The 27,857-nt window shown below is 39.2% G+C and overlaps 1 protein-coding gene across 9 annotated transcripts in view; it reads right to left on the bottom strand.

Moving 5' to 3' along the window:
• dlg2 (discs, large homolog 2 (Drosophila)) overlaps positions 1–27,857 on the bottom strand; it is a 186,238-nt gene that overhangs the window by 43,233 nt on the left and 115,148 nt on the right. For 8 of the 9 annotated variants that reach the window (XM_068601063.1, XM_068601064.1, XM_068601066.1 and 5 more), the window contains 3 exons: positions 5,840–5,893; positions 3,407–3,457; positions 1,207–1,331 (listed from right to left, as the gene is read on the bottom strand). In XM_068601063.1, the coding sequence (XP_068457164.1) occupies positions 1,207–1,331; positions 3,407–3,457; positions 5,840–5,893 (230 nt within the window). Of the gene's footprint in view, positions 1–1,206; positions 1,332–3,406; positions 3,458–5,839; positions 5,894–11,963; positions 12,107–27,857 lie in introns of those variants that run through there. The other variant, XM_068601072.1, reaches the window with a different exon arrangement.

Raw genomic sequence — 27,857 nt, 5'->3', positions numbered from 1 at the left:
GTATATATGTATGTATGTAGACCACGGGTATGTGTATGTATGTATATGTATATATATGTGTATGTGTATGTATATATATATATATATATATATGTATGTATGTATGTATGTATGTATGTATGTATGTATGTATGTATGTATGTATGTATGTATGTATACATTTTATTTGCTTACATATATATATATATATATATATATATATATATATATTCATTTCTTATTTTTGTATATATCTGTTATCCCTGTTCCTGTTATTATTTATTTAATTTTATTTAATTTGTGTGTTTAGCTTAGTTTATTTCATTGGATGTCTAAGTGTGGGATGCTGCTACTATGACAAAAAAAATTCTCCTTGGAAATTAATAAAGTACTTTTCATTCATTCATTCATGACATGAGCCAGATTCCCCAAAAATGCCTCCTTGAGGAGCACTTGAGCAGAGTTTTTCAAACTATATGGTTCAGGGCCTTGACAACAACCCACATACTAATACGACACATGTTTGGAAAGATTGGGACCTAAAAAATCAAAATAAAACAAAACATTGGCCTGTTAGGAAGGACTTTCAGTCAAAAAACTGTGTTTGGATGCATGCTGGGACATGTTGGGACTTGAAATGTTCATCAGCTTCCGCACCTGTTGTATGATGTGGTTTTAGAAATGTGAGCGGAACAGGCCTTCAGAAACGTCCGACGGAGGAAGAAAAACAAATCTCCGGCCATTTTGTGATTTCCCAGATACTACGTAATAGGTGTCTGTGATGATCCATGATGATTGTGTTTTTTAGACTCCCACAAGGCCGTATATGGTTACAGAGATGTATTTGTTACTGAAATCTGACTTTGTAATGGCTACTTATTAAGGATTTAGTGAAACCTTACGGTCCGACATAGAAGTTGACGGAGCGGACGGAGTTTACGCAAATACTTAAACTTAACGGTTACTTTAATTACTTTTCAAACAACAGGTCTCTTCTCACAAGGGATGCAGTATTATAGCAATTTAAATTAAGTTAAACAACAACGTTTAAATTTTTTTTGTCCGATAATAGGTGCGGGGGGATTTTTGTGCTTGGTTGTCCAAAAGGCTAAATCCTCCTCTTACAGAGAGGGTTTTTGAGAACTGTAATTCTTTTCCTGTCAGGTCAGAAAACCTTTTGAGTTATCTATTTTTGAAAAGCTGTGGGGAAGTGCAAGAGTGACTGACCTCAGCCGTCCGTCCTCAGCTGCCGCTCCCCCAGGGATGATCTTGGTGATGAAGATGCCCGGGTCGTCACCAATGTGTGGGTTATCTGTTCCTCCGGCGATGCTAAAGCCCAACCCTGAGTTACCCTGTGGGCATGGGAAAATATCATTGTTTATGTAGTTAGCCAAAATGCCAACACATCAACTGCATGTTCCCTGCTCAGTGACCCGGTGTGTAGCATCTTGCTGGAGAAACAGTTCAGATAAGAGAGCAAACATGATTCCTGCTGCTGACGCTTTCAATTCAATGGAACATGTCCTTAAATATTGACAAGTAGTAGAGGTTCCCAACCTTTTGTGTCTGACATCCCTATCAAATAAGCACCCCTTCATCATCCCAGCTGTCATGTTCCAAATTGTATCCCCTCTGCAACTGGATATTTCAGTAGGAGCAAGTTCAATTCGTGGCACAGGCACCTTATAGAGGCATGTCCGTTTTTTACAGCACATGCCACTAGTGACGTAGTGGCATGTCCGTTTTTTACAGCAGACGTCACTAATGACATAGAGGCATGTCCGGTTCACTTCCGGTTTCCAACTCGGATGCCACAAATTACGTAGGCAGTTTTTAATGCAGCAGAGTACACTGTTTACTTGCGTGAGTTTACACGTCAGACTATTTGTGATTGTTCGCTACTGTAAGCTATTGTATAGTGTATTTGGGTGGCGATCTAGGAAGCCGTGTTCAAGTGTAAGTTTCTGAGGCTTTTATTCTGAAGGGATAAAACGAAAAGAGAGGTGCGGAGAAATGTTTCGAGTGGAAAGAGAAAGACGTGAATAAAGTAGTTGCCGGCTTGGCTGAACTAACGAAGCATCGGGTTGTTATTTTATTATTATTACACAGTATAGGCGCAAGAGAAACCCTCGGCTACACTACTATTTGTGAGCAGTTGCAACTAATTCTAATAAATGCCACAGAATTTGCCAGTACTTTAGAAGCATCCCACCTCATGTGCCTGAGCACCAAGGTACCTGAAAGGTATGACTGTTGGTAGTTGTAAAAAGACATATGCTGAGTTGTAATAGTATAGCTACTCATTTATATTAAGATTATCTGTCACCAGCGTTCTACGGGGTGCCGGTGACACTACTTAAAAACTAGTGGCAAATCCGGCATCTCGTAGAATTAGTGAAAACTGCCTACGTAAATTGCGGCATCCGAGTTGGAAACCAGAAGTGAACCGGACATTACTCTACATCATTAGTGGCATCTGCGGTAAAAACTGGACATGCCTCTAAGTCATTAGGGGCATCTGCTGTAAAAAAAACGGACATGCCTCTATAAGGTGACTGTGCCACGAATTGAGCTTGCCTTCTCTCGGATATTTACTGCCCAGCCTACAAGTACGGCTGGTTCGGAAACACACACAGACACACACATGCACGCACGCACGCACGCACGCACGCACGCACGCACGCACATATACACACACACACACACACACACACACACACACACACACACTATAAAAGCAATCTTGCGTACTATTTGACAGCACTGAGCAAATTAAAAATGACGTTTACAATTGCCTTTACAGTATGAATTTTATAGACAAGCCTTTTCTAAAGGTTGAAAGCACAAGGAACAATTTCTTTAAAAGTCAATGAAATATTGACACCGTTTAACAGCATGGCTTGACAGTGTCTCTGCTCTCAGTATGATTAAAAAGTGTTCAGAGAGGTAAAGTCTTCAGTTTGTCATCACACAATGGCTCGTCATCCTGTTGGCTCTCTCTCGATTCCATCATGACAGACACACAATGAAATATTATATTCATAAGGCAGCGGTCTCACACCGGGTCTTTTAGAGCAGGAGATGCACGTTGTTGGCTTTGCAAATAAAATCCCCTGGATGCCCACTCATAAAATGAAGGTCAAGTTTTGATTAAGTCGTTAGCTGATGGGAATAACAGCTTCTCTTGATTACAAAACAGAGTGTCCCGGCAGGGCATTGCAGCCTGGATGTTGAATCAGAAACACTGACATAAAAATGCATAGTGAGTGTTGCCACATAATTCATACTTAGAGAATATACCAATTTGAGATGGTGGCTCATGATTTAAACAGATATCTGGCTGTAGCAGTACCTTGCATGTCATTTAGCAGCCTTCAAGAGACATGTTCTCATGGATTATTTGAGGTTAAACACAGCTGATACTCACCCGCTCGAGAGTGATTTCCTCAAACTCGTATTCAATTTCTGTGCCATTGACCTGAGGGGACACAAAACAGATTGAGATTCTTAGCCCTTCACACATTGAGGAGACATTCAGGCGAAAACATTGCTGTTCATGTGTTCTTTTAGAATAATGAAAAGAAAACAACTGAAATACACATGTAGGTATTTATTTACTTCTTTGTCTATTGCCTGTAGCTTTCTCCAGAATTCACGAGACGTTATCATTAGATAACGCCATATATACATCAAATTTAAGAAAAAAAAATTATAAAAACAATTGTCATAATGTAGGAACAACTGGGGAAGTTTCATGGTGATATCCATTCGTTAAATACTTGACACTATTTACCTCATAAAGTCCCAGAAAAACAAAAGTTTGATTTGTATGTGACGTTATCTCCAGTGAAACAGAATATCTGAAAACTTTACTGTACGAAGATAGGTTTAAATCAAATTCTTCGCATTTGATAGGACCACTAAATGCGGGGGGCTTTGAATGAAGCGCCATATGGAGCTACAGAGGACCGTTTCTCCACACACACACATACACACATCTGTCTTGTCACTAAGTAACAGATAGACTGATGATATTATTGATTGAAACTGGTCGGTACCAGTATATGTAAGCACATGTTATATTTTGTTGAAAATGTTGGATTTATATTATCCAAATGTAGTAATATTTATAATTATATGTATAATATCGGCTTGGGGTCATCCCGTGTATTGTGATCGCATAGAAGGGCCGCACAGACAGCGCAATACCTGGTTACCTTTTTGAAAGTTTACTTATTTATTTACTTTTACATTCACAACATATTTTCGTCATACTTCACAAAAAAAGGCAACCAGCAATTTCTATACATTTTTATATTATTATTTTTTTAATAACTTATTAAAACAGCAACAAACCTAAAAATGCAGTCCTTGAATACATTTGTACTTTATTATATTTCTTGCCAGACAACTGGCAGTCCTTCTGCTCACACAGCTGAGCCACATTGGCCCTGACCGAGGCCACAGTGGAAACCCTGAGTACAGCTTCATGATGAGCATCACTAAGCCTGGACCTGTACTGTATTTATTTCTTACACAGATATGTGCTTCCAAAAAGGCGCATTACCCGACTGATCATTTTCACGACTCATCACTGATCACGACTAAATTGTCCAGTCATGTCTGGTTTTCCTTATGCGTCTCTGAATTTAGCTTTTAGGTTGCATTGGAAGTCAATAAGTTCCATTTGTAACGTTCTCTGGACACTCTTCACATCAGCTGAGAAGAGGTCAAACAGCTGTGGTAATGCCCACGAGGTAATGCCCACGGTAAACCAGCTCGCTCAATCACCTCCTGAAATATATCCTTGGCTGTGGTGCGACTGTGCATTGGACACAAACTCAGCAATTCTTTCGTCACTTCAAATTGCTCATTAAAATACCCCTGATGAATATGGCTAGCTGAGCATTCTCGGTTTTGTCTGTGCTTTCGTCAAGCGCCACGGAGTGTAGCGGCATTCCGTCTGTGTTTTCATGAAGCCACTCAAGACCTGCAGACACAGGGAGTTCTCTCGCACACGCATGACAGGCGACATGACAGTTCATTTCCTTTTCTTTGGGTTTTATTCTCAGCAGCAAAAAACGCTAACAAAGTAGACAAAAGAATAGATGTTCAAAACAATCATACACGGTCACACGAGCACACGATAAAAAAACTATCTGCCCTCATGTCAAATGCGGCTCTTTCCTTACACCTGCTGCCATCATGACGTCATTTTATCGTCTGGCTCGAGCGTCCGTTGTTAACAAAAAACATCTTTCAATATAATTCAAATATAGTTTGTACACCGTGAGCATAATTCTGTCTTTTCCAGGTAACTGATCGTATCGTAGATGTCACTCGACAGCTTGTTAATCCTCTCTGCCAGTGTTTGCCGACAGAGAGATATTGCTGAACAAGCTCTTCGTTTTTGGACACAGAATATCAGATCATGCAACATACAATCCTTCAGAAACTGGCCTTTCCTGCTTTGGCGATTAACTCACTCACCACAGAACTTGCCTCAACTGCATCATCGCCCTCCTTTTTGGTATTATGAAAAAGACTTTGCTGAGACGCAAGTCCTTTCAGAAGCCGCATGGTTCTTTTTTCCTCTGGTCTTAAAGGTAGTTCTCCGTGTTTAGTCGAAAAAATGATGCTTGATATTATATTCCTTTGAAACGGATACTCTTTGCATGAGGCATGTGGCATTTGCATTAGGTTCGTGTGAGAAAAATGTGCGGGCCGCATTAACACTAAACTTTGATGTCAAGTAGGGGGCCACAAAACATCATTGTGCTCCTACTCAAGTGTGCTGTAATCTGCTGGAGGTATAGATCTTCTACTAAGTAGGTGCATAAAAAAACACAGAGAAACTCACATAAGGAACCGACTCCAAAGTGTCTGTGTTGACGATTATCGGTGCAGGGCTGGCCTGTAAGGAAGACAGGGAGGGAAGGGGGAGAGAAGAGTTTTAGTGAGAGGGCCCACCACTGTCCTACTTACCATAAATGTATAAGCTTGTAGATGTCTGTATCATCAACAATTTAACAGACTTCCATTTGCGGGATGGCAGCTTATACACAGTTACGATAGCTGAGCAGTTAAACCAGAAAGGGATTAGAACGTAGGCAGTAAACAAGTGGCTGTGGGAACTTCGTGTTGGGCAGATATGCCGCTCTGATGGTAAAGAATTCATGATTCATACAGCAGTTTGTGTTGAAATGTGCCATAAATGCCTGTAAAAGTAAAGGTTCACATTCACAAGATGAATAGAACTCAAACAAACAAGGCAATAACAAAAAAAGGTGAATTATCTCAAATAATTAGAATGAAACTGTATGTATATGAAGTTGTACATTATGTTGTGTGCAAAATGTGAGAAACCCACCTAACTGAAGTTTTTTTAGATTTGTCTCCTATCCTTGACTGGCAACATGTTGATATATGCCGTATCCACACAGGTTCCATGACCCTACTATAGGACAGGACTGCTGCTTCTTCATACTACTTACAGATTAAGTTTTTGGTGAAGCAATCCATGGGGTGAACATGTTTGGGTAGTAATTGCTAGTTAAAATAAAGGTAGTCCTGATGACAAACAGTTACCTTACACTCATTTACAGTAAAACAGGTTGATAAATAAGGTCTAAATATATCAGCCATGTGTATGTATACTTTTTTTGCTCAAATGGTGTGTACGCTTATTTCTACGAACATAACTTAATTCATCAGTTTATTCTTGTGCGTATAAACCAACTCTACAACCATGCAAGCAGGATTATTATGATCATAATTATATATTGTTTCTGAGGACACAAATTTATGTTTCCATTTGAAAAAAATAGGTGTTTTTTCTTTCAGTGCAAATGAATGAATGAATGCCTCTCTTTCTTATTATTCATAGGACTGCATCTCTGGGCCCTGAGATATATGGCATTCCTGATTTCTGTAATAGCTTTTATCTATTTACATTCTTGATATTACTTTTTGTATCCTCTGTTTTTAATGTTTCCATCTCTCTATTGACCTCTGACCAAATAAAATTGAGGAACAACTGATTCGCTGTCATCAATCAGTGGACTTGCTTTTAGATTGCTGACAGAAGCAAGTTCAGTTCAGATACACCTCAATAAACAATGTAAATTTTTGACAGAGGGAGACAGAGACAGAGGAAGCAGAGACAGAGACAGGAAATGGGAAAGTTGTATTGCCAAATTATCATCAATTTCAAGTCAAATGAATAATGCAATGGGCCTGTCCTGTCACTCAAACATTTCTATCAAAATGTTATCCAAGTGAGCTCAAATCATTTCATCAATACTTTTGCAGATTAGTTAAGATAAATTAGATCCAAATCAGAATCCTACATATTTTACTTTTCTTTGCAGGTGAAAGAAGATCTTGGTGTTGAAATTCCCCAATGTGTTCTGTATTTTTGGTTTGCCTCATGTCTGTTAACTTTCTAAACTATATTCTAGCCCATGACAACAAAAAAAAATACTGAATTACTGAATTAGAACTGTCTTATTTCCCTCAAAATATAACATATATCCTTGTCTAATCCTGAAACTTCATTCATGTAAATGATCAAAAATCCCTGTGGCTCATTAAAATGAGAGTCTGAACATCACAGACAGTGACAGAGAGACTGGTGAATTTAACACAATAGAAAGATGACAGTGGGCTGCCCATGCATTTTAAAGAAGCCAAAAAGTGATTAAATGAATGATGTGTTAGTAAGAGGAATGATGAGCGGGATTGTGACACATCTGCTTGCCGTGCATGACCTCTAATGACATGAATGACTCCATAGTCGTTGTAAGACAAAGAGAACATCAAATATGAACTTGACTTAAGAGAATCCTTTCAATATAATTTACCAGAAAAAAAACATTAATTCATGTACCACGTCTTTTTGAGCACAAGAAAACATTCTCCCACCACATCCTTTCACTTCCACATACACATAAAATAACATAAGTATTAATATTAATACTTATGTTATTTTATTGTTTTATTACTTCCTTTCTTTTTCTTCTCATGATGACATGGGAGGCACAGCGTCCAACGCTCTGTTCGCCCCGCATCCAACGCTCTGTTCGCCCCGCGTTCAAGGCTCTGTTCGCCCCACAGCAAACACTGTTCGCACCGCCTCAAACGCGTCTGTCTGTTCATCTATTTCCCCTTGTTCATGCTTACTAATATCGCCACTGCCTCCAAATACATTGAGCAATCAATGATATGTTAACAGGGTTTCATGAAGCTATATACTAAACTGGTGATCATAGGCTAATAATATTCTAAGAAGCAGAGAGAATAAGAATAGTTCAGTACTACAATATAGACTTACTACAGGCTGAATGCTTAGTGTTGTATAATCTGGGCAGCTCTATAAAGGCTTCAGGCAGTCTCATGAATACCATCACTCCACTAAAACATGTGCATTTCTATCGAAACTCATTCAGTAGCAGTTGCCAAAATGTTGTGTATTTTGTCTTTTCTTTGAAACTTTCAGTCTGATATTGTGACATATTGTGACAATGCGTTCATTGCGTTCATCAGCTGAGACATAAAGTCCAGAATGGATGATGAGGAGAATGTACTCATAATGTGAAGAATGTCATCATCACACTGCAGAAACCGAGGATGCAGCATCAGATACTTCAGATGTGACAAAGTAAGTGGCTTGTAATTCTTTTTGTACTCTTGTTGAGGTTGGCTCAATAATTCAGCAGCTCCTCTATGTAAAGTGGCTCATCAAACATGGGAGTATATCAATAATTGACTGTCATTCCATGTAAATAGTCAACAACCCATTGTGAGATGTGGAGGCTAAAGTGTGGTCAGAGGCTGAAGGAAAATGCACGATTGTTAAGTGAATGGACAGATATGTTTCATGAGGACTGAAGTACCGTAAATAAACATTCAAACTGCAAAGTAATTTGTCCATTCTGGCTGGCAAAGACATTGATGGATTTCTCAGTGTAGCAGTTGTGTACTCTATCTTTTGCGTTGTGTAATTTTTTTAGTAACGTGAAGCACACTTAGAGTTGTGTTGGCTTCACCAGCCATTTATTCCCCAGTAGAGACGTGACACAGAGATGACACGATGGTAATGGCCTGGCAAAACAACAAAAATACATCAGCTTCTCATTGCCCACCTCATGGTCATAGCTCTGGTACACAGAGAAAACGTGTTGCAGACTGGGGAACACGCGGACATTTCAACTTACCTGGCAAAACAACAAAAATACATCAGCTTCTCAGAGCCAACCTCGTGGTCAAACAGATTCAATCTGAACAAAAAGTGATTCTGACATTCAACTTTCAAACTCAGCATTTCCATTAAAAACATGCCTTTGCAGTTTACAACTGCAGTGTGTCTATCTCCTCGTGTTCACAGAGGATCAGTGGTCAGGGAGGTGGCCGATATGCTTTTATGTTTTAAAGTCCCGACTGCTCACTCGGCCTGCAAATGTTGTGCCTAAACTAGCTTCCATATATTGTATCATTGGACAACAGTAACATACAAAGTACTCACTGCATAATTGTATTTGACAAAAATATCAAGGGAAATAAGAAACTGTAGTGCACTCGGCTTTGACATAATTCACTAAGGTCAAGTGGGATGGCTGATGATGCGGATGACTGCCCCTTTAAGGGCAGGTAACGTAGTCATAGTAACGTTTTGGTGTTGAGGGGTTAAAGGTGACTGTCTGACGAAATGTTCGTGTCAGCGGAAATATACGGCGACACACCTGTGCGAAGAGAGAAGTTGTATGTGTTGCATTCATTGCTGCACTCCTAAAGTGAATACTTATATTTGATAGTTTATGTAAAAGTCATATAGCTTTATCATCACTACGTACTAGTATATCTCCCAAAAACTGAAAACGATGATTGTTTGAGTTGGGTTTGGCTTTAAGAACAAAATCTAATCGAATTATTCTTAAAACACCGGCATCAATATTTAAATCACCCTATATGGACCCATTATCCATTCAAAGCATTGATACATGTTTCTCCACATACCCCACTCTGTGAACCCGTATTCATGCCCTGGTCCTGGTCTTCCAGCTCAGACTTGTTGTCCACCTCCTCATATTTACAAGGCAGCAAATTGGCTGGAGAACAGGTAATACCTTTTCCTCAGCTTCGGGATGGATGACCTCTCATTAATTCTTATTGGACTTGCCCGAGGTCATTTTGCTCATGCTATGGTTGCACAAACAAGACACATCCAAGCAATTAAATCCAAAATCATGATGATTTGCTTTTGCAGTACATTGTTTGTACTACATTGTATTGTACAAGAGAAATTCCGAAAGGACAACAGTCGATTAGCAAGTGTTGTCCTTTGCCTACAAGTGCACTGTAAAAGATTTCATAAGGCTTTGATAACAAGTTCAATCGCTGCTGTTAATCTGTGGAGGAGTGTAGCCAAACGTACAAATCCCTTTTTAAAACCTGTCCTTTAAATTTTATATTCCAAATATATGAGATATTCAAAATCTTACAACGCAGTCTTGAAGATACAACCTCATTAATGATTTCCAGAGAGTTTGGTATGAATCGGACGTAGCGTTCAGGGTAAAATGGCAAAAACAAGTTTTTCAGAAAATTCAAAATGGCGGAAAATTTTGGTAGGCGGACTTTGAATTTTTTCAAGTCAATCGGACAATCTGGACGAGGGGCGTCGCCGGTCCAACTTCTAGGGGGTGCTAGAGAGCCATTTTTTTTTTTTTTTACACCTATATCAGACGCCAATTTTCACCAGACCTGACAAGCGATCCAAATTTGGTGAGTTTTGGAGTATGACAAGTTCCCCAAAAAGCAGTTCAAAGTGGAAAAATAAAATAAAAATCTTGACGTAATAAGAAACGGAGCAATTTCAATAGGGTCCTTCGTACTACGTCAGTCGCTCGGACCATAACAAGAGAGCATGGCCAATTAAAGCCCATTAAACAACTCAGGAAATGTCTGTTGACGAAACATCCCAGAATAGTGCCGACATTTCTGTCCGCATCACTTGACATCTTGCATCTCCGTCTTTCTCAACACACATTTCTGCTCTGGCAAACGGATGCAGAAGATTATCAGCTTAGTTCAAAGCTCGGCTGTCTGTTCCTGGAAGACCCAGTCAACCTTGAGAACCAATTTCTTCAGCGCTACCAAATTTTCCTAACGACTGGGTGTGTGTGTAGAAAACATCCCCGCTCTTTAATGTTCCTCTTTAGCAGGGCAGTGGCTCATGTTTGGCACACAGTGTGATGTAGGATTGCAAAGACTGTTCACATTGCAAGTTTAATGTTGCAGGTTGTGTGACTGATATCCCACAATGCAGTCCCTGATCTCTTATATGTTGCTAATTTGAATTCCTAACCACATTTAAAATGGCTGTCCATGTTGTTTTCTTTGGAAAAATAACTCAGTTACTTTTGCCAAAGCCCTTGATTTTTAATGACCTAACCTTCATTCCGTCACAGTGAACTAGGGTGAAAGCTCTGACAACAAAAACAGTGGCATACACAAAAGCCCTCCTACCTGGTTGCCAGACATGATTTGACAACAAGCAGCCATACAGGAACTGAGCTTGAATGCTAAAGAAAGACAACATAGGGGACCGCCATTAAGATTATCAAGTCATCAGTACACCAAACTACCGACCTCATATTTGCTCTATGGTTTTTACTGACGTTTGCAGCCTTGATCAAACATTTTACACAGATGTTGATTCCAGTCAAAAAAGATGAACATTCAGGTTTTTTTTCAGGATGGAAAGCCCGCAGAAACTGCAGTTTGTGACAGCCCATCACATTGTAATGCCAGTCAACATAGCCTTTGGTCTTCATTAAAAAATGCATTTACAAAATTTACTACGTCATAATTTACCTTCATGTAGACCAGACTGGAAGTCACAAACAGAGTCCAACTGTCTCACAGCTTGCTGGTCGTCATGGACACATGTGCTGATATTAGTTCTGACAGTAGCACACTTTTACCTGGTGGGGCTCCTGCCAGCTCTGGACGCAGCCACACTCAGGGGGCCACAGGTCATAGCTCCCTGCCTTGGCTCTGGCTGACGCCAAGCGACCAGGGCTTCGAGAGGACATGCTGTCCAAATGCCAGCCCGCCATTTGGCCCCTCCTTTGGGGAAGAGTGGCACCGCCAGGGACAGATCTGTAATGGTACTGCTGGCCATGGTGCTGCTGGTTGTTGGGATGTTGATTGTGCCAGTTGAAGGAACACGGCAGCTCCCCACAGACCCCCCTTCCATCCAAGTCCGCGACACAACTCGGTTGTTTTCTCAGGTAAGTAGTCATGCTGCTGCCTCGCAGCACTAACCTCTGCTGACTTCAACACTCTCTGGCTTCTTTCTGTTCCTCCTCTGTAGGTTTACCGGTACAGACAGCAAACACAAGACGCGGTCCTGCTGATGACTCCGGCAAAATGAAGGATGAATGAAGCGACTGGCTGGCTACTGGCGGCTCTGTGTGTTTGTGTGTGTGTGTGTGTGTGCGCACCACAGCTTCTGGAGTGAAGAAGAATAGATGAGAGAGGCAGAGAAAGGGGAGGGAGGAAGAAGGGAGAGATGGAGCAAGATGCCTGATGAAAGGGAAATGGAATGAGAGGGAACAGAGCTGAGTGAGGAAGGATTGGGGTGGGGGTATGGAGTAAAAGAGGTAGATGAATAAAAGAAAATGAGGCAGATAAGAAGAGTAGGGGAGAGAGAGAGAGAGAGCGAGAAAGACAGAGTGAAAAAGAGAGACAGGGGGAGACACAGAGAAAGACAGAGAGGGAGAAAGAGATAGACAGAGAGAAAGAAAGAAAGAAAGAAAGAGGTCTGTGCAATCAGCCCTCTGTCAATAAATGACTCAACTAGCAGTGCTGCTCGACAGCATCCGCACCTCCAGGCTGAAACGATTGTAGGTGCTGGAAACTGGAGGCAACGAGAGTTTGAACAAAAAATCCCTGGGCTGCTACTGTGGGAGCATCTAAAGCAGTGATTCAAGGTCAAGGACCCGATTTCAGTGGGTCAATCAATGCCTAGGGGCAAAAAAAATTGTTAGAAAAAAATCAAGTGCTTTTTTTTAAGAGGATTTTTTATTTTGAAGGGGAGTGCCATCTAATCACAGTCCTTCATGCTGCATTCACGCCACGCTTTCCTGCCGTGAGTTTACTCGCGAAAGCAGGTGGCCGCTGCGGAAGGCGTTGACAAAAAACTGCCATCAAGTCCGACAGTTTTCAGTTGCCTTCAAAGTATACACAGGAAGTCACAGAATAAATTACTTTCTGTTAATTCCGCTCTTTAGACTACTTGTGGTTTACAGATCACGTTTGGATTTATTTATATGTGATTATAAATATACACTGCCTGGCCAAAAAAAAAGTCGCCACCAAAAAAAAGCTCACACTAATATTTTGTTAGACCGCCTTTAGCTTTGATTACGGAACGCATTCGCTGTGGCATTGTTTTGATAAGCTTGTGCAATGTCACAAGATTTATTTCCATCCAGTGTTGCATTAATTTCTCACCAAGATCTTGTACTGTATTGACAATGGTAGAGTTTGACCGCTGCGCAAAGCCTTCTCCAGCACATCCCAAAGATTCTCAATGGGTTTAAGGTCTAAACTCGTGTGAAAATGATGTCTGACCACTTTTTCACAATTTGAGCCGGATGAATCCTGGCATTGTGATCTTGGAATATGCCCGTGCCATCAGGGAAGAAAAAATCCATTGATGAAATAACCTGGTCGTTGCTGAACCTCGACCTGACCAACTGCAGCAACCCCAGATCATAGCACTGCCCCCACAGGTTTGTACAGTAGGCAGTTGTAGTTAAATCCAGGTGGTAACTATTTTTTGGCCAGGCAGTGTATATTTATAGAGAAATGTGCATGTAGCTAAATCCTTTGTTCTTTTTATGTTTGCCTGTAAAATGCATTACTACTAAGTTTGATGTGTGTTGTATGAATACAATTTTGTATTATCAACCACACAAAACATGTTTTTATATTAAACCTGAAACTAATAGTAAACAATTGAGCCCTAAGTATTACAACTACACATAAAATAAGAACAACACGTGGTGTTTGCTGTCAGATCTAAGAGCCAATCAGCTCTCTGATATGGCGAAAGCCAGGCGTTTCCCATCATGCACTGGGCCAAGCAGTCGGTTGAAAGCTGCTAAAGCGTCTGGGTCAAAAATCAGTCCTTGTTCTTGTGAGAGTATCGTTGACCACGTGTGCATGACGTCAGAGCAAAGTGGGAGCAAGATGGACACAAATCTAACCGGTATGCATTGCGCTTCGATCACCGGCAATCTATTCTGCGCAGAACTGGCGTATCTCGAACGGACCTAATGCCGGCCATCCACCATGGAAGAAACAATCACTATTTCTACATTACATGTTGTGGACGACCCACAAACGTCAGAACATAAAACGTGCTTGTGTCTGGGTTCATAATATCATCCGTGAATGAGGCAAACCTTTTCACGTCGCGCCATTCGCATTACTCACATCCATACGTCTGTGCACTGACTGCATGTAATCTACTTGCATAACTCCAGACTTTAAGACTCTTGTCAGGAGCAAACATCACCAGTTCTCCCATTATGAATTCCTCCAGACCCAGGTCTATGTTAGTTTGAAGTGAGAGCTGCTTCATGTTTCAGTATTTGCCAGTGGTGTATAAATGACCCAAAAGTCATACTTAAGTAAAAGCTTACTAGAAAATAGAAAGTCACCTATTAGAATACTCCTTGACTGAAAGTATCTGATATTTACTATACTTAAGTATCAAAAGAAATGTTCTCGTATTAAATGTACTATAGCAGTAAAAGTACAAGTAAATGTTGTGAATAAAAAAGCAAATGAATTTTGAGAATTAAGAAGTTTATTCTTTTAAGTGTTGTTTATAAGTGCTGTGGCCACTATGACCAAGGACATGAAGTTTTGTTGAAAATAATTGGGTTGGCTGTAATCCATCCTGGAGCAACAATGTTCAACAAATTGTACATAAGTACACTTTTGCATCTACTTATCATCATAATTCTCCAAAAAGCAATATGACACTATGAAGGAGTTGTAACGTTCATAATTATGCTCATTCATATGTCTCATGTCGGTCTGTGGCGCAAAAAAAGCTTTGAGACCGCTGGACTAGAGGACGTAGAGGGCAATGCATAATATTGTGATTCGCCAAACCTGCTTGCGTGGAGTCTGTGTTCCACCACAGTCCACGATGATGGACGATAGTAAGTAACGAAGGTTTCAGGGGAAGTGTATCGGAGTCAAAGTATCAGATTTCTCTTGCAAAATGTAATCAAGTAAAAGTCAACAGAAATATACATAGTAGAGTACAGATATCAAAGAAAATGACTTAAGTACAGTAACAAAGTATTTCTACTTCGATACTATTATTTTTGAATGCTTGTGCATGAAAACTGTTGAGTTTGTTTAAAAAGGCTCAAGTTACTGAATTGCTACACATGTTGTATTATATATATATATATAAATATATAAATATATATTTATATATACTTATGTCCTTAAGATGGACTTTTTGGTTTTTAATCTGTTTTTTTTGTGCATACTGTGATATGTATATGTATCTATCTCAGTTTCAAACTGTACCATCTGGCCATTGAATACATTTCAGAAGTTAAAAATGTTCCTTTATTTGGGGGAGATGGTGGGTCACAGCCAGACCAGTTTAGAACCACTCGGTTAAAGGGTTAAAAACAAGAAGGTCGATTTGCCTTTTGGGTTTGGGAGACAAAGCTTTGTGAGACCAGTTCTTCACTTCAAGCTGAATTCATTTTGTTTTTACATCAACAATGGATCAATAACAATGTGTAATGTAAAATGTGTTTCTCTTTCAAAATGATGAACCCACAGATAATTATCACCCTGTGCCTTTTTAAGCTCAGTTTGGCTTTAACGATCAAGTCAACTCTAACCAGCTCAACAGCTGATTTCAGTAAAAAGCCTAGAAATAAACATTATATGTTACCCTCCGAGACCAAAAACGGAGGTTAGAGAAGGATGGATGGTGGTCTTACTATCATCATACAAATATATTCTAATGCTGCTCTGTGTGTGCAAGATGCGGATATACAGGTACTGCACAAGTTGCTAACACATTAACAAGGCAACAAAAAAAATTAAAAGATGGAGGGCTCCCAAATGAAATAGCTGCATGTACAGTAAGTCTTTAAGACTTTATCCTTTATTCCATAGTGGATACAAACCTACTTTCTGTCTCCAAGGATTCAAAAACACAGAAAACTAAGCAGGATGAGGATTAAAGTGCAACCAAACCAACAAGCCACTGATACAGACATTGATCCAAACCTTCCAACCCCCATCTCACACCTGTAGAGCAGATGTGTTATTATTTACTCTGATTAGGAACTGCATTTCCTGACTCTAACCTTTTCCCGTTTCTTCAGAGTCAGATGGAATCAGGCTTACAGGGATTTCAGCTCCTAGCAGTTGATAAAACCTCCAGCGTTAGCATCAACATAGAGGAAACAAGCCGCATGCCTCACGGTGTCTCAAACACACAAACATTCACACTATGTTTATTCTAAATTCTCACATGTAAATAATGGCACCATGACAGCTCTACATACTGAGATATAAAAAGAGGTTCAGCTGTGGCGGAATACCTAGCTTTACTAAAACACACAGTACACTGCCATCACATGGTGTGTTATGTGATGCCTTAGGAGTGTGTGGACGTTATTCTATCGATTCTCTCTACCAGAGGCAACCGCCACATAACAGTCAGTGATGGAGAGTAATACCTCATCTGAGCTGCTGACTGAGGCAGCGAACAGCATGCCCTCGTAGGAGAGAGAGCATCAGTGGGCAGCCTGAGTGTGTGAGAAATGAAGAGTGTGTGGGCAGCACAGGGCTTGGTTGAATGGATGATTGGTCAGTTAGAAGGAAAACGCATACACCAACAAACAAAGACCTCTCAGCTCAGCTGCCATTTGTGACATCCCCCTTCACTCCTCCATGTGTTTTCAGCTTCGCCCACGTGCTTAATTTCATTATGATAGGATGCTGCTCCTCATCTGACGATGGAGGACGGTCAGTGTTAGAGGCTGAGTCATAACCAACTGTCACCATACAACATGAATGACATTTAGATTTCAGATTTACAACACTTAAGAAACATGCAATGCCTGGGCTTTAAAGGCACTGGGATCCAATACCTTTATAGATATTCATCAGGAACATGTACATCCTGACACAATCATAATCATCATCATCATCACACTCCACCCTTCCTCTGAGAAATTAGCCAAAGTCTTCTGTGAGCAACTTATTGTTAAAAATTCAGTTTGACCCACTGGGAGTGCTGGGCAATAATTCTATATAATGTATCATGCTTCAATAGAATCATATTGTGATGAAATCATACATCAAGATATCGTGATTACGTCGTCAAAATTTATTATAACAAGCTAAAGGAAACTCTATTTCGCACTTACGTTCTTCATTAAATGAGAAAACGCTTTTCATTTGTAGAGTATTGAATTCACATTAAACCATGTAGATATTTCACATTAAATTGTCAGGAAATAGGCTATTCCATGACATGTATCGCAATTGTATAAGAAAAAAGAATTGGCCTATGTAGATGTAGATGACTTTGTCCATATCGCTCTACAGTACTGGCAACAAATATCTTTGTTCCTTGTTATACATGAACAGAAAGAATTAGGGAAGAAAGCTGTTATAACACAAGCCATTGTCGTTGGCCGTAAGAGAATCATTCCTCTTGACTAAGATTAAATCTGGAGCTCATGATATATTCACAGCTGAGGTTGTGGAAACACAAAGAGGTGTTCTGGGCTGAAAAAATTGTGATCTGGTGGATGTTGGGATGCAGCAGGTTTCAGGTTCAAGACAAGTTTGTATTTGTTTGTATGTATCATGGAACAAATTGTAAGAGATGAATAAAAATTCATATATTTATCAGTGTGGAGCCGAGCGCTCGTGGAGAAAGCCGTTAGCCTTGTTAACACTCCTCTCTTCAGTGTTGATGCTATCAGTACTCAGGTGTGGTTAACAGTCACATTGTATCTCTGCCTCTTGTTGAGTGATCGAGGAAATTCTGAAAGTAAAAAAGTGTAACCAATACAAACGTGTTACCATTTTGATTTTCTTGTATAACCATTTTGATTTTTGATGTATAACCATTTTTCTGTATAACCATTGAATAAATATATATATTAGGGCTGGGCAAGTGAACGCGTTAATATCGCGTTAACTTTTCAATCGATTAACGGTGTTAATTATTTGATCATGCATTAACTGCATTTAAAATATATATATATATATATATATATATATATATATATATATAAAATAGATATATATATATACATATATAATATATATATATATATATATATATATATATATATATATATATATATATATATATATATATATATATATTTTGGGGGGCTTTTACTTTGAAGGCAAATAATTTTGGTCCGCCCTTGCACTGTCCGCAGCATTACTGGACTATTTGCCCACTAAAGCCCGACGTGAAAGCATGTATTGTTCTGTAGTTTCTGTCCTCCACGAGCACCGCGTGAGCAAGTCGCCTCTCAAAGTGGTCAGACTACCTGCAGCCTCGCGCTGCAAGCTCTACGTACCCGGATTGAACATTAATCGCGCATGCGCAAAGCCGCCGCTGATACTTGTCATCTGTCCGTCACATCTCCACCTCATTCAACCACACGTCAGTGCACTTGTTCAAGACAACACAGACTGGACTTTTCTCACTGAGTAAGAAAAACTGAACTGAAAACATGAAAAGCACATATTGCTTTTGTATAAAGTTAATTAATTGCTGCTCTTTAACATCTTTAAAAGGTAAGCAACAGACTGAACATGGACAAAAGAAGGAGTGGTTTGTCCCTCACAGGGACCCTTACTGCTGAACAGTACCAGAAAAAAAAAGAAAAAATATTTATAAACTATATATGTATGTATGTTAACTTGTTGTTGCTCCAGAGTGCCTGTTATATTGTTCTGGTAACATTACTTTAAAATAAAAGAATGCAATAAACTATTTTTTTACTTTATTGTTGAATTTGGCGCATAATGTGATTAATCGCAGAAAAATCATGCGATTAATTGCGATTAATTTTTTTCAGCTATGGCCAGCCGTGTAATTTATATATATATATATATATATATATATATATATATATATATATATATATATATATATATATATATATATATGTGTATATATATATTGTTTGGTCTTTATTTCAAGTATAGTTTTGTGATTACACCATATGAAATGCATAGGATGCTATAAGTTGCTATGTTTTATAATCTTTTCTATATTAAGGGTAATGTAAAAAGCTATCAGCCAGTGTTTTCATATTAGGCAACAAACCCTTAGTTGAACTTAGAGACAAAAACTAAGAACTAGGATTGACCATTGAAGAAAAGGAGGGGTTAAGTGTGTCTGTGAGGTACAAGAGGCGATGCACAGAGAGAGGACAAAGGACTTTCACCAGATCTCGGTCTGAATAGGGATTGCACCAGATTCTGAGAAAACAACTTAATATGCAACTTTACTAGAACAACAATCATATTCAATCTGTCCCAGCCCTTAGGGGTTGGGGCAGGGATCCCAGTTAGAGTCTGGAAGAAACCTCTGCTATCAGGAAAAGAGCGCCTGGCAGTCTAGTGCGGGACCACAGAAGAGAGAAAGAGTGTTTTTTACTAGCTCAATGACACTCCACTTAAATACCATTTGACCCTTGACACAAACTTGGGAGAAGCCAATCAGAATCTGACAAGTAATTTACTGTGTAGATGCCACTTGACTGAACAGCTCTCAGCCACTCAGCCTTTGTCGCCATAGGAAACCAGTGTCGTCTGCACTGAGGAGGGGAAGCCTTGCATTGCTTTGATGGATCATTTTCCCTCCTGTGTCTTCGGACATGTGGCCTGTTTGTCATTCATGCAGTGAGATTACAAAAGCATGTCAGGACCACCACTCAATAGACATTGTTTTTACACCAGAATGTACACAACTCAACATTGCATGCAGTGGTGCCAAAACAATTGTTTAATAATGGATGTATGATGACCTATGATGACCTCTCCCCAACTTTAAAGGCATACATAGAAATACACATGGTACATCACATGTATATTCCAAGTGCACATAAATTGATTAGAAGACACTGATCCAATCATCAAAATAATCCCTATCGTCAGATCAATTTGGCCATATGAACAACAAAATTTGAATGCAAAGATAGGCCATAATTGTAATTGTAAGAAAACCTCAAATCTGACAAAGAACCTTTGAACTGAAGTTGCATCGAAACATTTAACATTTGACCGCAGAGAGGGCAATAATACTGCATTAAATGCAATACACCTAACTTTCCACATGGGGGCACTGACAGTTCAGTGTCCATCTGAGGGCATGACAAATTAGCAGCATCCCTGTTGAAACTTCTCACAAACAAGTCTTTCAAAGCAGGGGGGAGGAAAGGAAGGACACTGACCCCAATCCAAACTTAACAATACATGTTGTATCACCTCAGTGTAGGCATGGACTCAGTCATGTCTAGGAACTGGGGAGCATCTGCAGCTTTAACAAATCAATTTAGAATTCTGCACACATTTTAAGTCCAGTCTGACTCAGGGATGGATGGACCATCTGGATAACTGAGAGTTGTCCCAGTGGGCCGTCCCACCATACTGTCACTGAGATAATAACGCAGAACATTACAGTGTGTTTATTAATTCCACATCAGACTGACAGTCCCTGCCTGTGATTTCTGTAGTAGAGGCAATACACACAAGCATTTTGTATTTGTTACACACGCACACAGTAAAAATCTAAATAATAAGTAATTCATGGCTGGTAAAACTGTGCTATGTAATTCAAAGTTCAATGACTGCGAGTCTACGACATGCAACCACTGACTCATGCTGCTTCATCTAAAACACACACACACACACACACACACACACACACACACACACACACATATATATATATATATATATATATATATATATATATATATATATATATATATATATATTACAACACACACAAACAGACACTTTATTTAACCACGACTGATGTGTCATTTGAAGCTGACACCACGGTGTTTTAGAAACGGAAAAGCTCTGAACCGGCGCTCCAAAATGCCAATAGATTGTCATTCTCTGACATTGAACCGTTTGACACCAAGTTAAGTGATGTAACACTAATGGTGCAGCCTTCTGTATGCTGTAAAATCCGATTAGCTAACCTTACTTAAAAAAAGATTGCCTTAAAAAAAAAAATAAAGTAAAGGAACTTGTTACAGGCAAGTAAAGTTGTATGTTGTACTAACATGTTCATTTAGTGTATTATTATTATTATTATTATTATTATATTTAGTGTATACTATACTAAATATATAGATATACACACTTGAGTTTATATAACTAACAATAATGAGTATGGAGTACTTCAAACTTTACTTAGGATGTACTTTTGACTAGTATAGCCTACTTAAAGCTACTATTTAAAACAACTAAATTACTTCAAGTGAAAAATACTTTGTATGTATTCCAAACAACACATTTATTTAAATTGGGCTAACTAATGTGACATGTTCTGTCACTTCAAATACATCAGTATTGTTTACTTGAACATCAATGTCATTTAATTATTATTAACATTATAACAACAATTAATAACCCACAACTTACGTTCTTTAATAGGTTAAAACAGGACGACACAGCAGTTTGTGACACAAACAATTTGTAACACTAATAATTGTACATTTATAAAATTACACCGCCAAACTGCATGCTGGGTACACATTACCTTACTGTCGCTGCAGCCTCTCGCACCTGACTAGCTCAGGGAGATACGTTATTGTCCTGTAACCTGGTAGCCTGTTCGATCTTTGGTACCCCTTTAGTTCACATGTTGAAGTGTCTTTCAGCAGAAGTAAGAAGCGACAAACATTTTACACAGTGTCTTGATCGTGCCTGAACTGAATGTTGGCTTCTGCACATGCTCAGACCCCAGCCGTTATTTGTTACTTGAACGTATCAAGTTAGTGTTACTCAAAACAATTAGTAAATTAGTTGTTTTTGACCTGCAAGTAACTGTTACTTGGTAAAACTAGTAAGAAGTGGTAATTTTGATAGCTAAGTAAAGGTAACTCATTTAATGTAAGTCTGGACCACTATTACATTTTACAGTGTACCTACAGTTTAAACACTTCTCTTTAATTAGAACTACCAGCAGTCACACTTCTTTTCTTGATGGCCTTATGAATAGTACTACTAGTACTACTATTCTACCACAATACATTGAGAAAAATCATATCTAATAAAACCACAGACACACATTAAATAACATAAAAACTCAACTTCTTGCAGCTTTTTCCTCATTTTATAAATCCCTCGAGTCCAGATTCGTGGACTAATTCTCACTGTACACGTATATAGATAGTACCGTTGTATATACGTTTGTACGTTGCATACATATATTTTGCATTTTGCACATTGCACTCTGTTTACATTTAATTTAAACCAACCCCCTGAATACACTGCATTTAATTTAATTTCAGTTTGCATTTAATTTAACCTCCGAATACACCGCAGTTTTTGCTTGTTGTGTATATGTTTCTATACATGTACACATGTGTATGTGTGTATATGTATGTGTATGTATGTATGTAGATGTGTATACGTGTGTGTATGTGAATATGTATGTGTGTGTGTACGTGTGTGTATATATATGTATATATATGTGTATATATATATATATATGTATATATGTGTATATGTATGTGTGTGGGCCACGGGTATGTGTGTATGTGTATGTATGTATGTATGTATATATATATATATATATATATATATATATATATATATATATATATATATGTATGTGTGTATGTATATGTGTACGTATGTATATGAATATATGTATGTATTCATTTCACTTGCTTGCACGTATGTATATATATATATATATATATATATATATATATATATATATATATATATATATATATATATATATATATATATTTATACTTATTTCTTACCTATGTATATATCTGTTACCCCTGTTCCTGTTATTATTTATTTTATCTGTGTGTTTAGCTTAGCTTATTGCATTGGGATGCTGCTAGTATGACAAAAAAAATTCTCCTTGGAGATTAATAAAGTACTTTTCATTCATTCATTCATTCATTTCATTTCATTAAGTGTGGCTTCAGCCGCATGGGGTCATAGACCCCATGCTGCAAGCACACTTCATGTTCTCCTGCGGGCTTATTAGTTGGAATGCTGCAAGCATTCCAACTATTGTTCTTCAAATCTTTATTAAACTGTTTCTTCTATTTCTTCCATCCGTATTTTGGACCGTAACTAGTCCTTCATATTTCCAGTTACAGAAAAAAGTTCAATTATTCAAATATTCAGCTACTTAAGGAGACGATGGCTATGACTTTTCATATTTCTGACTTTTCAAATTTCCAAATTATTAAGCTTTTTATGATTTTTTTTATAATGGGACCCAATGGGGAAATCTTCAAATCATCTCCAACTTCAAACGTTTACAGTTTCTTCATACGTTGAGCTTGAGACAATATTTAAAATTTCACATGTTGACAAAACCTTTAGCTATTAATCTACGCTTTTACATTTTTCATATTTTCTCAATTTTCAAAATTATTCAGCTTTTTATAAAAAAAAAAGAATGGTTTCCAATGAAGAACATCTTCAAATCCGCTTTCAACTCTTCAACTTCAAAAGGGAAAGGCTCTGTCATGCCTCCAGCTAGAGACACCATTCCACCTTTAAAATGTTGACAAAACGTTTAGCTGTTATTGTATTACTCATCTTTTTGATATCTCCTATAGTGTTTTAACTGTAGGCGTTTTCGTTTTATGTTTTTTTCGCACCTTTTCTGCCTTTCTCATTATTGTGTGTTGGGCAGCTCAGAGCGGTGACGTCATTCTCCAGAGCGAGGGCACTTGGCGATACACATATTTTAAACTTGCTCTCTACTCCAAACCGTATACTCTTTGGACATAATTTATAGCTCAAAACGTTGGAAATCTTGTCTTCTGCCGTAAACTGCGGTCGATAGGAATCCAACAGATAAGACGTGTTGAGGTCCGACTGAATGGGAGAGCAGGTCCGTCCCCAGCAGCAGCCCTTTGGTCTGTGTATCTGCAGGCAGCAGGCACGTAAGCGGCCGCACACGCGAACGGGTGGAGCACATGAACGGCCGTGCTCGCGCGTGAACGGCAGCACACGTAAACGCCCACTAACGTGAAACGGCCGCGCGTGTAAACGCTCGCCAACGGGTGCGCCCGCGCCTCAACGGGTGCGCCCGCGCCTCAACGGCCGCGTTAACGTGTTATTATGGTCGCGTGCACGTTCGTGTGTGTGTGTGCGCGCGCGTGTGTGCAGGTCACTTTGGTTATAGACGTCAGGATTAACAGCGTCACTGACGTTCACGTTCTGAGGTTTGACAGATGGTTTTGTAGACACTCAATAATATCAAGTGTCTCACCAACTGCACCTGTAGATCAGTGGTTAGCAACTCAGTCTTTGGAGCAAAGGGTCAGTGGTTCAAACCCCACCTATGGCAGGTTATAATTTTTCAAAAAAACTTTTTTTTTTCTTCTGTTGGACTGGACACTGTGGCGGGTCGGGTCGTATGTTTGACACCCCTGATTTAGATGATGCAGTTTTCCTTTCAACTTTTCCAATTATACATTTAAACGACAAGAATTTTCAACAGTTCAATTAAATGACTTTGAACTGTAAAATTTTAGCAGGTATTTTGCCTTTTCTATATTTTCAATAATGATTTGCTATTTATTTATATATTCATCTATTCCGCTATTTTCAGCTATATTAATATATTCAGCTATTTTTACATATATTCAGCTATTCTTTCATTTTCAAATATATTTAGCTATATTTAGCTAATTTAAGCTATATTTCCACTATGTTCAGCTATGTTCAGCTATTTCTTTCAAATATTTCAGCTATAAGCTTCAGCTTTTTGCATTCCAACGCATTTTCAGCAGGAAATGCTCTTTCTAGTTATTCTTCTTATAGTCAAACCACTACTCCTCCCAGAGCGTTGCCAGCACATGCGTAAAAAATACACCGAAACGTGCGGTTTGCGCGGGAATCGTGAGCTATGACTTTTCTAAGAGATTCACCCTTACGTTTTCCCGAAAAATGCAAAAAACATAAAAAAATTTCATGAAATGTTCGTAGAGGGTGGCGCACCAATTAACAGAGTGAGAAGAAGCGACAGAAACTGTTAAAAAAAACAACGTATTTTGTCTTTACTCCCACAATGTTCACTCTTCATACACCATTGTTGGATAGAAACGTTGGAAATCTTGTCTTCTGTCGTAAACTGCGGTCGATAGGAATCCAACAGACTCAGACGTCTTGAAATCTGACTGAATGTGAGAGCAAGTCCACCTCGCTCTGCCATCCGCCGCCATGTTAAATCTCCCTCCAAAGCCACGTCTCCCCTGAAGCTCGTACCTGATTTGTAAATCGCCCGTACAGACACATGTTTTATCGTACAAACTCGCCAGTCACAGTATGTGTTTATCAGGTCTTCCTAACGCGCGATATCGAAGCAATAGTGGCTTTTAAAGTACCATTTTTTAAAATAGTTTGAAAGGAGTTCCACAGCATTTAGGTCTATTAAGCTCAGCGTAAGGAAGTCCCTTTGAAGTCATCACTATGGCAACCTTTGATCTAGCGACCCACAGGTGTTCTCGTTAGTGCAGTTTAACAGACACACAGACACTTACACACGCACACACAACACAGATGACTTCTGTCTCTCTGTCTGTTTGTCTCACACACACAGACACACACACACACACACCCACACACACAAAGACGTTTACGTGTGTTTTATATTGTGTAGTTGTCAATACTGTGATCATTAATAAGGTCATATGATATTTCATATACGTTTGCGTGTGTTCAGGACGTTCAGTAGTTTATTTCCTTAAGTCCACAGTCCAGTCTGCCTCTAATCAGTCTGCTGGCGCTCACTTGGTCACCATGACGACGGCAGCACACAGGTGCTTCATATCAGCCAATCAGTTTAACACACAAACCAACTCAAGTGCTTTGGAGGAGAGACGGGCGTCAGAAACAAAAGCTATATATTGCGACATCTTACGGCAGTAGTAGCCACACTTTCAAAATTTCTTGCGAAATTTTCTAGTTGCTTATTATTATCAAAAGTTTGGACCGCTACTCCTCCCACAGCGTTGCCAGCACATGCGTCAAAATACATCAAAACGTGCGGCTTGCACGGGAATCGTGAGCTATGACTTTTCTAAGAGATTCGCCCGGCCGTTTTCCCGAAAATCGCAAAACCGCGAGAAATTTTCCCATTGACTTTGAATGGGGTTTCGCCGCAAAAAAAGCAAAAAAACACTCATCTTTGTGCCCATAGTGACTCGCCATAATAGGAGGTAGAGAAATGAATTAAAGTTTAAAACGTCGACAAAAGGCTTGAGTTCATTTGCCTAATTGGACATTTTTTGATAGCTAGTACAGTGTTCATGTAATTATTGTTTTAGTTTTATGTTTTTTTCCCGCCTTTTCTCTCTTTTACATGAGTGTGTATTGCGCAGCTCAGAGTGCGTGATGTCATAATGAGAGGGCAGAGCGACGTCAGTTGTTGTGGGAATTTTTTTTAAAAATTTCCCGTAAACTCCGTACCGTGTACTCTTTGGGCATAATTTATAGCTCAAAACGTTGGAAATCTTGTCTTCTGTCATAAACTGCGGTCGATAGGAATCCAACAGATTCAGACGTCTTGAAATCGGACTGAATGTGAGAGCGAGTCCACCTCGCTCTGCCATCCACCGCCATGTTAAATCTCCCTCCAAAACCACGTCTCCCCTGAAGCTCGTACCTGATTTGTAAATCGCCCGTACAGTCACATGTTTTATCGTACAGACTCGCAAGTCACAGTATCTGTTTATCAGGTCTTCCTAACGCTCAATATGCGATATCGAAGCAATAGTGGCTTTTAAAGTACCATTTTTTAAAAATAGTTTGAAAGGAGTTCCACAGCATTTAGGTCTATTAAGCTCAGCGTAAGGAAGTCCCTTTGAAGTCATCACCATGGCAACCTTTGATCTAGCGACCCACAGGTGTTCTCGTTAGGGCAGTTTGACAGACACACAGACACTTACACACGCACACACAACACAGATGACTTCTGTCTCTCTGTCTGTTTGTCTCACAGACACACAGACACACACACAAACAAACACATACACAAACACACACACACACACACACAAACAGACACACACACATAAACAGACACACAAACACACACACACACAAACAGACACATACACACACACACACACACACAGACACACACAAAGACGTTTACGTGTGTTTTATATTGTGTAGTTGTCAACACTGTGATCATTAATAAGGTCATATGATATTTCATATACGTTTGTGTGTGTTCAGGACGTTCAGTAGTTTATTTCCTTAAGTCCACAGTCCACTCTGCCTCTAATCAGTCTGCTGGCGCTCACTTGGTCACCATGACGACGGCAGCACACAGGTGCTTCATATCAGCCAATCAGTTTAACACACAAACCAACTCAAGTGTTTTGGAGGAGAGACGGGCGTCATAAACAAAAGCTATATATTGCGACGTCTTACGGCAGTAGTAGCCACACTTTCAAAATTTCTTGCGAAATTTTCTAGTTCATTCATTCTGTTTCACAATACAAGCCTTGCATGATAGTTATGAAAGAATGGTAGTGAAGTAACTGTTCAACCAT

The sequence above is a fragment of the Clinocottus analis genome, unplaced genomic scaffold, assembly GCF_023055335.1.
Source record: "Clinocottus analis isolate CAN_PGR_092001 unplaced genomic scaffold, fCliAna1.0.p SCAF_5, whole genome shotgun sequence".
NCBI classification, from domain to species: domain Eukaryota; kingdom Metazoa; phylum Chordata; class Actinopteri; order Perciformes; family Cottidae; genus Clinocottus; species Clinocottus analis.
Note: the sequence above shows the minus strand (reverse complement) of the source record. Positions and strands in the feature narration are given on the sequence as shown.